We start from the raw sequence: 15711 nt of genomic DNA on the forward strand, positions 1-15711 counted from the left end.
CCATGATTTAGAACCCCATCAATCAAAGTAAAACTAAAACATTTCAGTTTCTCATCATATCATTGCATCCTGTCTCCCGTTTGATATTTAGAAGAAGAAATATATACTAGTAATTGTTTTTAAGATCGTCAATTCTAGCGGTATTAATTTAAAATTGATGGCCTTTTGGACGAAGGGAGTGATACATTTCCACTTTTTATTCCCTTCCTCTACAAAATTAAGTCAAGATTGGTCAGTTAGTTCCCTGGGAGAAGCTTATACATTAATGGTAATACATTTCCAAACCGGCGTATTTTCACTCAAATGTGTTCTTACATGTTCATAACGTCGAAGTCAAAACTGTAGATAAGCATCGATTAGATGAAAAAGATTCAAGGTATTCCGAAATCCGTGTAAAAGGTGTTGCAAAAAGGGGTGAGAACAGGTGAAATAAACGATGATGACACATGCATGTTATGAAGGCGCATGCCTTAGTTCATATTTGGGGTTGAAAAACCATGTATTTTATTCTAGGTATTAATAAATGGCATAATTATCCTTTTTTGTGAGAAATTACTATCATATCAGTTATTGCAAATTATTGTCACGAATGGTCCGCAATAAACATGGCCGGAAAGTAAAAATGGGGGAAAATCCACTATATAGTAGGTTTTCCGTGGGGGTAATCTGGCTATAAAAAGGGGGAAAGCCCACTATATAGTCAGCTTTCCGTGGGGGAAAAACTGCTATATAGCCATTTTTCCGGGGGGAAGAACTGCTATATAGCCATTTTTCCGGGGGGAAAGATGGCTAGGGGGAAAAGGCACTATATAACACCGGTCCCATTATAGTGATAAATTTTGCCTGGTCCCTAAGCTTTGCCTGGTACATAACATATGTACATGTAACTGCATGACAGTAACTGTGCCTTTTCAATGCCGACGAATAAGCCGTAACAAATCCCAAGTGAATATTTGAATTTAAAAAAGACACTCTTGTCTATACGATTTATGTGAAAACAATTTGACTCGCTTTAAAAACAACAATCCGGAAATAATTATTTTGTCTATTATACATTGTTTCGCTTTTGTTATTATTATGCAAACTTTCATATCCGGTGTAGAGCTTGATTTTTTTTTCTGATCACAACGACTTCAAAGCTGTTCAACTCTTTCAATTAGACCAAGCTCTTTGGATTAATTTGCTAAAACAAACCCATGCATAGTTTACCGGGAAGTTCGTTGTTCAAAGGCAGTACGACAGGGCGCCTGGAGACGTGCCAAAGGCCGTTACAAGGAAAGGAAGAGTTGACTGTTAGAAAAGAAGAAATTGTAAGGAGAGAAAATCAACAGAAACGACATTACTTTTACCAAAATGAACTCCAAAACATGGCTAGAGAGCTACCGGGGTAAACCAAAATATAAGCCTTTATGAAAGGCTTCTCGTGAATTTTTGAAAATTTTAAGAAATCTTGAGTTACTTAAGCTAATTTCTCTTAAAACAAAGAGAGTTGTTCAAACCTTTGAATTGTCATATTTATAGTCAATATTTATATTCTTATACTATTTGTGTCTTACATTTTACCATTTTATCTTTTCGGAAGAAAATAAATCGTTGCTTTCATCGCTCATTTGCATTGAATTAATCCAACATTTAGGATGTACTGTTTTGAATATGCCTCTATATTCAAAGTAGATTTTTTTTTTAAAAAATTGGCTTTCATTATAAGAAGATTTTGGTTTCCTTCTGCAGTAAATACCAGCAGCGGCTGCCTTATGACCTTCTGTCTAGTCTAGCTAACTCCCTGCTAGATGGGACGGTGTTTGAGATTGTGCGCAGTCTACAAGAAGTTCAGCAGTTCATATATGGCAAGAAATTAGGACTTTGTTTTGAGGTGATACTTTTGTACCCTAGGGTACACCTCCTATATTATATAGAAGAAAGGGGTTACAAAAAGGGTACAGTACAAAACCATAGGAAAATGAAAGTAGAAAATTACCCAGGATACTCTAGGGTCACGTGATACAGAGGGTACAATGGTTACACAATAATCGATTCTCATTGGCTAATGGAAAGTCAAGTACACTCCCACTAGATACCTCACCTGTCAATAACCTCATCTAGCCTACCTGTCACTTTGTCTTAGATGATAGTTCCTACTGAATGCTACCTGTTGTTTTAAGCTGCTAACTGTTGTTTATATTGTGATTTAACTGGATTTGTATCAGAATGGGTAAGTTTGCTTAGATATGAGTTTGCTAGCCATTTCAATTTAATTTATTTAATTGATTTATTGTGTTGAAGCTTGCTGGAGGTTTATAACAGTTGCAGTTTAAAGACTATTGAACAAATAGCAATATTAAAGTATAATTCATATTGTTAATTTTAAAATCAATATGAACTGTATTTTTTAGACTGTTATCTTGCTGCAAAATATGCTAAGTCTCACATGCAAATAAGACTTGAAACATTCATAAATTTTTGTCAGAAAAAAATTAGATTTCTCTTCTCAGCATTGATCAAAATGATTTGATTAGTTTGAAAAAAGATTTTTTGATAAAAATAAATAGTGCTTAATTATGGAAATCGTTAATTTTATCCTTATATACATGTTGTAATTATTTTTCCAACAAAATAGAAATTATTTATAAAAATAACCCTTTCTAGTTTTTATTACTAATTTTACAAGCAATTAATAATCAAAAAATTGATTTTTGTGGAAACAAGCAATTAATAATCAAAATTTGATTTTAGGGGAAAGATGAAATTATGCTGTACAAACTAAGTTTAACCTTATAATGCTTGTGTACTTTGTTTTAGTTATGACCACTAAGTTTAACCTTATAATGCTTGTGTACTTTGTTTTACTTATGACCAGGGACGTATATACGTCCATGTTATGACCATATTATATTTAGATTTGTAAGGTTTTGTATAGATCAATTTAATTCAAAAAATAGTGTACTGAAACTTAAAGCAATATATAAGCTGTATTCTCTAGAAATTTATTTTGCTGCAAAAACCACTAGTATGTTTAGTCTGTATGTAATTTATACTTGTATGATAAATAAGATTTGAAAAAAATCATTAATTTTTGTCTGAAGAATGATTAATCTTCTAAGGAATTTATAGCAGTTAAATTTTTGTACAGGACAACAATAATTCAATTATGCTTCAAGTAAGGCTTCTTAACGGCTTTTCCCACAAACGCTAACAGAAACTTAAAATCCGGCCATGATATTTTTGTCATTTCAGTAGAAATTTTTGTAAAAAAAAAAATTCAGCCTGAAAATTGCAGCTCATATTGCTTTAAATGAATTAAAGGTAACAGAACTGCAACTCTCCTAAATTAAGTATTAAACATTTGGTTTCTAATTAAATTCATACCCCATTCACAAGGACATACAATATTGGAATGAAAATTTCATTATATTTCAAAGAGTAATAGCACTTATATTACAATTAGATTCAAATTCTAATCAAAACAGTTTGCTCTAATTGTATCAGTACAGAGGGAAGATTTCGCAATAGATAGATAAAAAATTTAATTGGAATCGTTTGCTGCTACTTGTGTTAGACAGTTTTTTGTTGATATTTATATTAATCCTACTGCAATAGATCTAAGAAAGTATTATATGGGCTAGGTGACTTTGTTGGGGGAGATTGATGCATAAAAAGTATATGTAATCTATGTTAAAAATAAGGAATTCTTTTCTGAAAAAAAAAAATGACTACCACAAATTTAATTCATTTAATTTTAACAAAATCCTTAGAGGGCTAACTCGATCTGTTGATGATCAGAACACAGTCTATAAGGAACCCTGAGCATTTCATTAAAAAAAATGGTTTGACATTAGTAATTTCATAAAGCATTAATTTGTCATCTAGTAATGTTGCGTCATCAAAAAATTATAACAAAGCATTTAAATGTTGTGGGCTACCTTAATTATTCTCTAAAGTTTAATTAATTTGTCTCTAAAAAAAATCAAATATCAAAAAAAAAAATGCATTGTAGATTTCTTGGTTCTTTGCTTATCTACACCAGAGGGTAATTGAAATAATCTATCTGCAGGTGAAGGTGTAAACAATATGTCTTTGAAGTTTGTATAACAAAGAAAGGTGTAAAACTTTGAGCCTTGCAAATAACATAAAAATATAAGAATAATACAGGTAGACCATACACATGAGAAAATAGCCCAACATTTTCCTTTGAAGCATGTCTCCTCTTAAAATACACACACATTATACATATGCAGGTGTTGTCTACAGAATGTCTTTGATGTTTGTATAACAAAGAAAGGTGTGAAACTTTGAGCCTTGCAAATAACATATCAGAATATATAAGAATTATACAGGTAGACCATACACATGAGAAAATAGCCCAAAATTTTCCTTTGAAGCATGTCTCCTCTTAAAATACACACACATTATACATATGCAGGTGTTGTCCAAGTATGTCTTTGAAGTTTGTATAACAAAGAAAGGTGTGAAACTTTGAGCCTTGCAAATAACATATTAGAATATATAAGAATTATACAGGTAGACCATACACATGAGAAATTAGACAAAAGACTGTCTTTGAGGAAGGAATCTTTTGAGCATATATGAGAGCTGTAAAATATGTCTAACACCTTGCAATTTACACAGTAAATACAATGTACATCTATTAATTGCTTGTTCCTGGTTTTGAACAAATTAAAAAAATTGAATCTTTTTTAGATGAATAAGATTGAGAGAAAAAATACAATTGTCAAACAATGTAATATCCTATCATATCATCATTTAAATACAAATTTGATTATTTACATTTTCTCCATTTTTATAAAAAATAATTTTTGTGTTTCATGGGTTCTGAAGAGTGTTTATAAAGATAACATTGCAGAAGAAATACTAATATAATTAACTTGCTGTGTAAAAATAGTATTTTACCAAAGAAAAATGGTATTTAAACTATTTAGGATGTCCATTATATTACAAAGTTTCGGTAAATTAAAATGCATATGAATTTTTTATTCTTCTATTAAGATAAATTATACAATATACATTCATTTACAGAGAATAGGAACTGGATGATAGATTTCAATCCCACAGATATGTTCTATAGTTTCCTCTTCTCTGTGACAAAAAGTACATATTTTCGATTTGAATATTAAATGTCTGTTGCTAAAATCTTAATATTAATTATTATTCTGTATTGGAAACATTGAAGCTTATACAGCTTTTTGTTGATGTGAAAGGTAGTTTATGGATAATTATCCACTTCATGTCCAGAGACAATGCAGTAACCTAATTTGCACAAGACATACATCTTATGGCATAGGTTATTACATATAAATAATAGCACTATTGAAATAATGGTACATGTACATGTAAAGTACATTGACAATGTATATAAAATAAAATTTTACTAACAGGCGAAAAAACCAGAGAAATTTTTCTTAATTATCATGAATATTGAAAGCTAGATGGAGATACTTCCCGAAATTACACAGTTCTTTAAAATTTTGAACACTTAATAATTGTATAAATTTGTATACAGAAGGTTTTTTCCAATAATATTTCTTAATATATTTTACTCGGATTTCACATGTCAAAACAAAATGGAATTCATCTTCAATATCTGAACAAAATTTACATAAGCGTCTTTCTTTTGGTACTATTAAGTGTGTCGTCCACTTTCAATTGAACGTCTATAAAATGACAATCTAATTCTTGTAATTTGTTTCTTATATGTAGAAGGTATTGATTTTGTTAAATAATATTGTAATGAAAACTGGTCTTTAATATGATTGTAAAAATAACATCGAGATGAGGAATTAATCTGTTCTACAAGTTGTTGAGTAAAGTGATCAATGATTCTTTGCTTAATTAAAGGAAAATAGGTTTCACAATGTATATACTTCTGTTCAAACCATATATGTCCTAGACCTATTTCAAAAAGTTTATTCTTAATTACAGTAACCCAATTTTCAGCAGGTGCCAAAGACGATTCACACTCATTATACAGCATTTTGTAACAGGACTGCAAAATACAATTCTGACTTTGTAACAATTTGAACCAAAATTTGAATATTCTAAACATTCGTATAGTTTTCATAGGTAGCCTCCCAGTTTCAAAATATACAAGTGCAGTGTTTGAATTCTTCTTCACACTAACACAAATTTTATATATTCTAAATGCACTTTTTCTATATCATTTGCAGCATGCATGCCCCATATCTCACAGCCATAATTTAATATACTAGCAATATAAATATCAAAAATTGACAGCATTGTTTCTGTATTCAGATACAATTGACTTGTTTTTGACTTTAAAGAAAACATGGCTTTTTTCCCTTGGCTCGCCAACTGTTTTTGTGTATTGTTAAACTTTCCATTAATTGTAACAAAAGGCCCTGGTATATAAAGCTATCGATAACCTCAATTGGCTCGCCATTTAAAGGTCACCTTTCATTATTGTGAATTTTACCACCATTTCTAAAAATGACAATTTTGGTTTTTTGTACATTTACAGTAAGATCCCAGACAGATGTATAAGAATACAATGTATTTAACTTTTCTTGAAGATCATGTGCAATTTCGGAGAAAATTACCATGTCATCTGCGTACATTAAAACAAAAAGATTTAACTCTTGAATTTGTATCAATGGTATGTTACCTTTGCACAAAAATTCCATTTCAAAATCATCCACATATAATGAAAACAATATTGGAGATAGCACTTCTCCCTGCAAAAGTCCTGTGTTATTTTTAAAAAAAACTCAGATAACTTTCCTGCTGAATTAACACATGATTTCATATTATTATACATACTACGAATAAAATTCAACAATTTTCCTCTAATACCATGCAACGTTAGACAATTTTTCCCATAATTTCAATCTTTCAATTGTCTCAATTGCTTTCTTAAAGTCAACAATACAATCTTCTTTTTCTTTCTTATTGACATATTAATAATATTTGAAAGGCTAAATATAGCCTCAGCTGTGCCTCGTTAAATGGGTTGAAATCCAAACTGCATCAGTGATTACATCATTTGCGACAGACCATGTTAACAATCTTTGATTCAAAATAGATGTGAATAATTTACCAAAGCAACTGAAAAGACTAATGCCTCTATAATTATTGGGGTCTAATGCATCACCCTTTGTATATTATAGTAGATATATGATAATAATATTTGAAATCTGCAAATTCATTAAGTGGCGGTTGAAATTAATCCCTATAAAACAGTTACCGGTAATTTAGATTTTGGTAGAAGGAGTGTTTACTTAGTAATCCCAAAGTTAAATTTGGTACTGATGGGCCTGCTATTGAAAATGTTGAAACACATACTCATCTAGATATAAAATTCCAGCAGGGTGGTAGTTGGAGGACACATATTCTTGATATTCATTCTAAAGCCTGTACTTGTTTAAATATCTTAAAAATGTTGAAACACACCCTTAAAAGGGATGCCTTGATAAAAATTTACTTTGCCTTTGTTGCCCAGTTCTTGAATATTCTGACATTGTATGGGATAATTGTTCTGATAGAGATGCTAAACTACTTGAAGATTTTGCAGTTGCAGCAGCTATAATTATTTTAGGATTAAAGTCAAATTGAACTTGGTTGGGATACACTCGAAGTTTGACGTAAAATACATGAGCTTGTGTTATTTTTATAAGATAGTTTATGGATTAGCAACTCGAATATTTAGTTGATCTGATTGGACAATGATTACCTAAAATCCTATCCCCTAAGAAATCAGAACAACCTTACAATTCAAGTCCCCCTAGCTAAAACAACCTATTACAATGTACATGCATGAAAAGTCTTTCAACACTGTCATCTTTTACCCATGCCATAAAAAATATGTATTGTTCCAAATCCAAGAAGTACTTTAACTATGGTGTTCGAAAGGAAAATATAATCCATTGTCAACTTCGTAACTCAGCTAGTAATTTATTTGCTGATTTATATTATCATTTTCTGAGTGACAACCCAAGTTGTGACATATGTGGAAACAATTATGAAACATGTTCTCACTTTTTTTATTGAATGTCCAAAATACTGCATGTGATCAAAGACTTTTACTAATCCAAAAACATAGATTCCTTAAGACTGCCAATACCTTTTTCAGTACAACTCATTCTAAATGGTGACATTAGTCTTACTTATGATAAAAATATTGCAATATTTAAATATTTTCATGAATATATTCAATCAACAAAGAGAAATTATTATACAATAATCTATTTAGTCCTTCTTATTGTCCTATACCACAGAATCTGAACCTGTGTATAAAACCTTTTGTTTGTATTTTTATACCCCCTTCGATGAAGGGAGGGCATATTGCTTGGCTGCTGTCCGTCTGTCTGTCCGTCCACCAATAGTTTCCATTCATTTTCTTCACAGAGGTTGCAAGTATTGAAATAAAATTTGGTATACACAATTAATATAAAAATATCTAGGTCAAATTGGACTTTGGGTATGATCGAGCAATTTTCAATAGAGTTATGCCCCTTGGACTTAGTAAAATTCCACTTATTTGCAGTTTTTGTTCATTTTCTTCACAAAAGTTGCAGGTATTGAAATGAAACACATTTATTATAATAATACCTAGGTCAAGTTCAATTTTGGGTATATTCGAGCTATTTTCAACAGAGTTGTGCCCCTTTGACTTAAAAAAATTCAATTATTTGCAGTTTCTGTTCATTTTCTTGGTAGATGTTTCCAAGGGAGGGGGGGTATAAGTGTTTCACAAACATCTCGTTTCTTTTTTTTTTCTAATTATTACTAGTTACTATAAATGTATAAATAATATTATAATGATTATTATTATACCTATTGTAATTTTACCTAGCTATTATAATTTCCGGTCATATATTTCAAATATACATACAACATCAACATCAACAATACTCAACCATGTTCTATTTGTAAGCAACTATTTGGCAAAGAGATCTAGTCATTTATGGGGGTTTTCCTTCAATATCTATAAAAGTGCAAATTAAAGGATTTGTCTCATCACAAAAATGTTCAAAAATTGCATAATTTACTTCTATTCCTTCACTAGAAAACCTGCACAAATTGATATTGATTTCAAAAAGACCCTTTATGAATGTTGTGTAATACATGTTATGATCGAAATATTAATACTAAAATTACAGCACTATTATTGTATTAAATATATGACATATTTTTAAAGCATGATGATCGGGGCTTATAAGACACATAATAATTACAAAAGAAAAATTCAATTTTCTATTGGTTTTGACTTCTGTCATTTTGTCAATCATTTCAAATGACCTTATTTTACTTTCAATGCCTAATATTAAACTAAAGGTAAAAGTACGGGTAACCTCTTTCTGTTCCTTTCAGTCACCTAATAATTTGATCAAAAGAAATTAACACATTGAAAAAGTTTGAAATGACTCTTCCTTTAAAACTCATGTACCGGTACTGATATTACACCTTTTATTATTTCTATTTAGATACCCCTCGGAAACGGCGCACCCTTAAAGATGTGGGCACAAGAACTCCTTCAAAGACTAAAAGACTTTTAAACAAAGATCCAGACACACCATCCAAAAGAATAGAGGTGCTGATCAACCAAAAGGAGGAAGCAGACAAACTTGTGGCAAACATCCATAGATTGAAAATGGACGCAGAAGAACATCTAAACATTCTACCCTTGGAGAATGAGGAGGACACTGTAAACCTTCTTTCCCTGTGCCTATCCGTTGCCCAGATGGCTACCCTCTGTGCAGTCGTCAACCACGTGCCAGAGAATTTTCCAGACAGGAATGTCATCATAAGGAACATTTGCAAGGCCTCTCCACTCTTTGCATCAACAAAGCCGGAATCTTTGTTGCACTTTCTGCGAATTCTTCCGTGTTGCCCAAATCTGATGACCTTCCACAAGGACAACCCAGCAGACATTTCATCACTGTTGTGGCAAGCTACCTGGCTCCACAAGGAACCCTATTTAGCTTTCATCAACCCCCCAGTGACTGAATGTCTGCAGTGTGAAGAGACTCTGTATTCCTTTGCCAGAGTTGCAGTCACCCTGTACACCTTGAGTGGACCCATTCCAGGCCAAAGAGGTGTTTTAAAATGCAAATCGTGTCAAATGTATTACCATGTGGATGGATACTCTTCACCAAATCGAGGAAAAGCATTTTATTCGCTACCAAGTGCCAGCCAGTGGAAAAGTGCAAGTAACAGAGTCTTTTGGAGCAAGGACCTGCACGAGTTCCTATGTGAATCTAGGTAATTAGAATTCTATGATAATAAATTTTGCATTTTAAAATTTAATTGTGGGTTTATGAGTCTCACAGATTTTGATCGGGTGTCATGGGGTTACTATACAGACAGATTGTAATAGTTATTCTAGTCAGCAAAAATTACTTGTAATGAAAGAAAGCCTTATGCATTAAAGTATAGAAGTCCAATATAGGCAAAAAAGAAAGCAATGTGGGGGGGGGGGGATAATATGATTTTTAGAATTTAATTCAGTAAATATGAACAAAAGCCCCAAGTGGATTTTAAGTTTGTGATCTTTGGTTAACATATGCAGGTATATATAAAGGCTTAAATTATTCATTTAAATTAGCTATTGTGATATTAAACAATATTGACTGAGACATATTACATTCACCATCTTGTGACCCTCTGTGTTGGGATATTTTGAGATTCCTGAATTCATAATTTTGCTTTCCTAAACTTATGTTCATTTTTGTACAAATAAACTACTTCACTGATTAGATATAATTTAAATATACACGAGAAGTGAGTAGGGAAATGTGAAGAAAAAAAATAAGGTGAAATGAAAAAAAAATAAAAATAAAAACAGGAATAACCAAAAGAAATCGATATAGATATACCGGTACATGCATACAGTCATATCTCATATACTTGACTGCTTGTGGTCTTGAAGAAAATAAGATTTAATCAATTGATAGGAGGACTGCATGTAAACCCCTTTTAGTGATAATGATAACATTTCACCCACAGGAAGCAGATTCCAATGAATTATTGTGAAAAGTATTATAAACATATTAACCAGACAATTAAAGATATAATACAGATATATGATAAGGAAAAATAGTGTAGTAAAGTGACTGCTAGGAATTTCAAGAAAACTGTTACATCTCAAATCATAGGTTTTCATTAAAACTATATTTACATTCACCAACTATGATTCCTTTTTTTTCTTATGGAATTTTACTTATTGTAACTCATCTACACACATCGTTTATTGATAATCTTAATTAACTTTATCGACCTAAGAAAAACCACACTGCACAAAAAAATATTGATTGGGGATATCAAACAAATTCACATACTAATGTACGTCAACAGTAATTTAGTTAATTTTACTTGATTTATACGGGTTATGACGGTAGTGATGATTGCACAAAAACAATTAAACTCAGGTTATATATTTTTTTTTCGCCTGCAATCAATGCTGCGCCACCTTAATATCCCGCATGAGTAACAAAAGAATTTCATGTTTCTATATTCCAATACTACAACATCCCGAAACATATTGTTGCTTATGGACTGAATGTAAATGCATCATACTTTAAAATATTTCATCATTGTATTCTTATTGTAGCAACCATGGATTTGTTTCGCACCAAGCCTTTGCAGAAATCTTCAATGCTGTTTACTCGGAAAACCATCCCAGAACTCAAAAGTTTCATGCTTGGAGAGACTACATGTTGACATCTGAGAAGACTGATTTAAAGACTTCAGGTATTGATATGCAATATGCATTTAAAATTGATTTGCATAATTCCTTTTGTCTGAGAACTGGGAAGAGATACATATTTATTTGCAGCCATAAAATGGGGAATTCATTTCAATAATTTTACAAGATTTTGTATTCCTATTTTTATTCTCTTAACTGCAAATATTTTAAACTGAATAAAATGAAGCTAATATTTATGTGCAGAATACGTATAGTCTTAGATGATATATCGCACAAGAGCGGGAATTAACCTATTATGATGATACAATGCTTAATACCGTATATATAAAGAACCATACTTTTGGTTAATTTTTTATGCTTGTATACTCAGTGTCCAAATTTTTTTGTAATAGCTTGTTTAATACATTTTTACTGAAATAAAAACCAACTACCAGGGCTAGTTGGTACTTAAACTTTATACAACAATGATATATCTATTTCAGGCACCAACTTTTCCAATGATGACAACATAGATGATCAAACCATTGCTGATTGTGAAATGACAGATTCAATCACTGAATCGCAGTCATCTCATGGTAAGAAATGCACTCATAATGCTCTGCTAAATATATTAAGATTGTATGAGTTATCTCCCTTTAGTGCCACCTTTAAATGTATGTAACTTTTGCAGCATAATAATGAAAAAATTTCACATGCACAAACTTTTTAGATGGCTAGGTTGTTGTGTAAAATAAGAGTATGATAAATATAACATTTTTAAAGGTAAATTATCTTGTTTCTTTTCCTTGCTTAAAAAAATGCACGGGTGGTTTCTGAATTAAGTTAATTAAATTGGTTTGACATTGTTGGATTTACTGAAGCATTACTCTAAAGAGGCATTGCCTTTATAAGCCTTCTCCATCCAATACAGCATAAAATGCAATACACGTAATGTGATTACAAATGCACCTTGACGTGAGGAAACATTATTAGGTTATTCACTTGAAAAAGTTCCATTGAAATATCTGAGAAGGATGTTGCTTGGAAATAAACTCCCAAATTAGGACAGAATGTCAGGCCAATTTTTACAATTGATTTTTTATTAATTAGAATAAATTTAACGCCCGCAGTATCAAATTGCTCCGTAGTGGTAAGTGCGGTGTGAATCTGAAACATTACAATCCAAATAGTAACAGAATTTCAAAATTAATTTTATAGATCCTGAAGAAGAAAGCTGTCTCCAAGTAAATATGACGAGGAAAAATGCTGCAGCCGTGTACTTCACAGGAGAACTTGAAAACGAAATACAAGAGCGTGGACTTCAGCATATTTTCCTCAGTAAGACCAGGACAAGGGAAGATGTGATGAAAGAAATTGACTGTCTGCGGAAAAGTGAACTGTATGAGCACAAGGAAGAAGACTGCTCGCCTTTATGTAAGAGCAAGGGTTGCAGCAATCTGCGTGTTATAGACAGTTGTTGGAAAGTGTGCATGTGTCATTGCATGTTTGCTGTGCCCATGGAAATTGATGGCTACCCCTTGTTGACATTTCCAAATGTGTGCACCCAAGAACCAAAGGCCGGATCAGTATTCTGTGGAGAACATCACCAGCTGTTGGAAAGACACCAGATCCCCACCAAAAAAGAAGACTTTCTGAAATTCCTAGGATGTGCAGGTAATTGTATGCAAATATTGGTGAAACTGCAAATAATGTAACCAAAAAAAGAAATAATTAAAAAAAAGTTTCATGTATACTTGTATTCTTACATATTCATGTTAACAAAATTAGTTTCAGAGTGTTTACAAAGAAAATAATAAATGCTCAAATAGTAAAAGGTCTTTAATGTAGAATATCACTTAGAATTTTGTACTGTTTATTGCAGTTCACCCAAAGTCTGCCAGTGACATCAAAAAGGTTGATGAAAAGTTGCTGGAATTTGCATCCCAGTTATATGAAAGCGATTCCACTGGGAAGGCACTGGGGTTGTCAGCTTTGAATTACCAAGGTAAACAAATTTAAACATAGCAAACCAATACTGAGTGAAGACTAGTAAATAAAAGTCTACGGTAATATGATATTAACATTAATTTTGATAATTTTTCCAAAATGTGTGAATTTGTCTATTTTTTTTTATATCAATGCCACCATCAAGGAGGACTAAGAACAATACTTTTGTGATAGCTGACAACTTCTGTTGAAGTTTTTATGAAGATATGTCTTTTTTTAAGAGAAAAAACCAAATGCCAGGAGTTTATCACCTGATGTACATGTAGTTTAAAAAAATAAGTCTTTGCACTTAATATGTATATTCCGCCAAAAACAAATATTATTATATCAAATTTATTTTCTAGGAACAAATGAAATAGTTTCAAATATGAGTGCGAGTTCATGGGATGACGATTCAAAGTCTGCTGAAATATGCAACAAGGATACTGGGGAGAAAGCACGACTTCGCCAAAGGTCCAGAGGACATTTTCTGTGCGTAACCGGTGGAGGACACATCACTTACTTCGACCCAATTTTCAAGTGAGAAAATAGATTGCTTCTTATATACCCGGTATAAGCAAACTATCTTAAAACATTCCAGTCATTTTTTTTTTATAATGAGATCCTATTCGTATTCACCATGTTTAATTAATTCATATATGTAGTTCTATAACAATTGTGTATATATATCACAGCAACCTAAGATTTTGTTCTATTCTCCTATAATGAAAAGTACGTTATGATGGATAGAAATTGTTATTGATATGAATACTGTGTGTACTTAAAACAGTATAATTGTCAAAAATGAAACTTGTTTTGGTTCAGGACAACACCTTAATCTCAACTTTATTCACCAATATTATTATCTGTTCAAACTGATATATCATATATGCATAAGTTGAAAAAATAATCCAAAAACAACAGGCCCCACCATCACCAACCTTCAATGCTGAAAATCACGGCTGAGAAATTGCCTAAAATTTTTACATTTTCTTATAAAATTTTAAGTTGAACATAAAATTGAGTGACTTAAAAGTTGGTGACAGTGGGACCAGGACTTCAATAACCTATGAACGAAGATAGTACAAGAATTATATTTTGTTTAAATTTTTTTTTTTTAGGTCTGAGAGTCCTTCCCAGATATTCATGCAGGTTGTACGCCTCATGTACTTGGAGCTAAAAGATGTTCCAGAAGAGGATCTCGAAGAGGCAATGGAAAATTACATCTTGTGTTATGACAATATGTGTCAACTTGACTCCCTGAAAGCTTCTAAAGAGGACCTTCCCCTGCCTCCCCCATTCCACATGATGTGGAGAAACATCAGGAAAATTATTGATCGACTTCATCTGGCAAACCACAAAAATCCTAGATGTAAGGAAGTGTACAGTGCCGATGAAGCCCTTCCTCCTGGTTACAACACCATGGTTGCAGAGCAAACATTCTCCTGGTTTTCCAGATTCAAGAAAATTGCAAATTCAATGTCACAGACACATCACCTTTTCTTTGTTCATAGGAACATCAAACGCAGAAACACGTATACTGCAAAGTGCCGAAGGAAAGGCAAGGAACCTGTCCTCCCAGGAATTAATTCCAAGCTCCTATCAAAACTGGCATAAATAGTGCATTCAGGCTAAGTGTACAGCATTGTGAACTAAATTGCAGTGATTTGTGTATACTGTACAAATTGTATATTGATATGTGTTTAAACAATTGATTTGATTATAAATCCCTTTCATGTTTGCAAAATCAGACTTGTTTTTTTTTTCCTGTTAAACAATAATTTAAAATGAAGCTCTAAACATACAATGAAGGTATTTTTTTTTAATGTGAGAACAAGGTCAACAATCTATCTATTTTCCATGTTCAGGTTGATAACTGCCATATTTTCTCTGAAACACATATTCAAAAGAGTATGGTAATACAAGTACAAATATTTGATCGGCTAATTTTATTCAAGTCATATACTTTATCAAAATGCAGATCATTCAGAATCCATTAAAATGGAAATGTCTTCAGTTATTTGTGTGAAGAGCTTCATTTTTCGAATTTAAACAAAATTTTGATTTCA

At 31.9% G+C, this 15711-nt stretch overlaps 1 protein-coding gene across 1 annotated transcript; it reads left to right on the plus strand.

The window, feature by feature from the left end:
* The first annotated feature begins 1196 nt into the window (after positions 1-1196).
* On the plus strand, positions 1197-15382 carry LOC128185117 (uncharacterized). Its single transcript, XM_052854794.1, has 9 exons — positions 1197-1387; positions 1732-1847; positions 9456-10233; positions 11582-11721; positions 12160-12252; positions 12875-13330; positions 13539-13661; positions 14008-14182; positions 14764-15382. Exons 1-9 carry the CDS (start codon positions 1197-1199, stop codon positions 15257-15259), a joined length of 2568 nt encoding a protein of 855 aa, XP_052710754.1. The 3' UTR covers positions 15260-15382.
* Positions 15383-15711: the final 329 nt, after the last annotated feature.

The sequence above is a fragment of the Crassostrea angulata genome, chromosome 5 (assembly GCF_025612915.1).
Source record: "Crassostrea angulata isolate pt1a10 chromosome 5, ASM2561291v2, whole genome shotgun sequence".
Taxonomy (NCBI): domain Eukaryota; kingdom Metazoa; phylum Mollusca; class Bivalvia; order Ostreida; family Ostreidae; genus Magallana; species Magallana angulata.

What these genes read in the sequence shown, in the direction of transcription:
- LOC128185117 (XM_052854794.1), top strand. Translation starts at nt 1,197, where the DNA reads ATGCATAGTTTACCGGGAAGTTCGTTGTTCAAAGGCAGTACGACAGGG. An exon ending in TGAATCGCAGTCATCTCATG is followed by an intron (nt 12,253 to 12,874) that starts GTAAGAAATGCA and finishes TTAATTTTATAG; the next exon opens with ATCCTGAAGAAGAAAGCTGT. An exon ending in TACTTCGACCCAATTTTCAA is followed by an intron (nt 14,183 to 14,763) that starts GTGAGAAAATAG and finishes TTTTTTTTTTAG; the next exon opens with GTCTGAGAGTCCTTCCCAGA.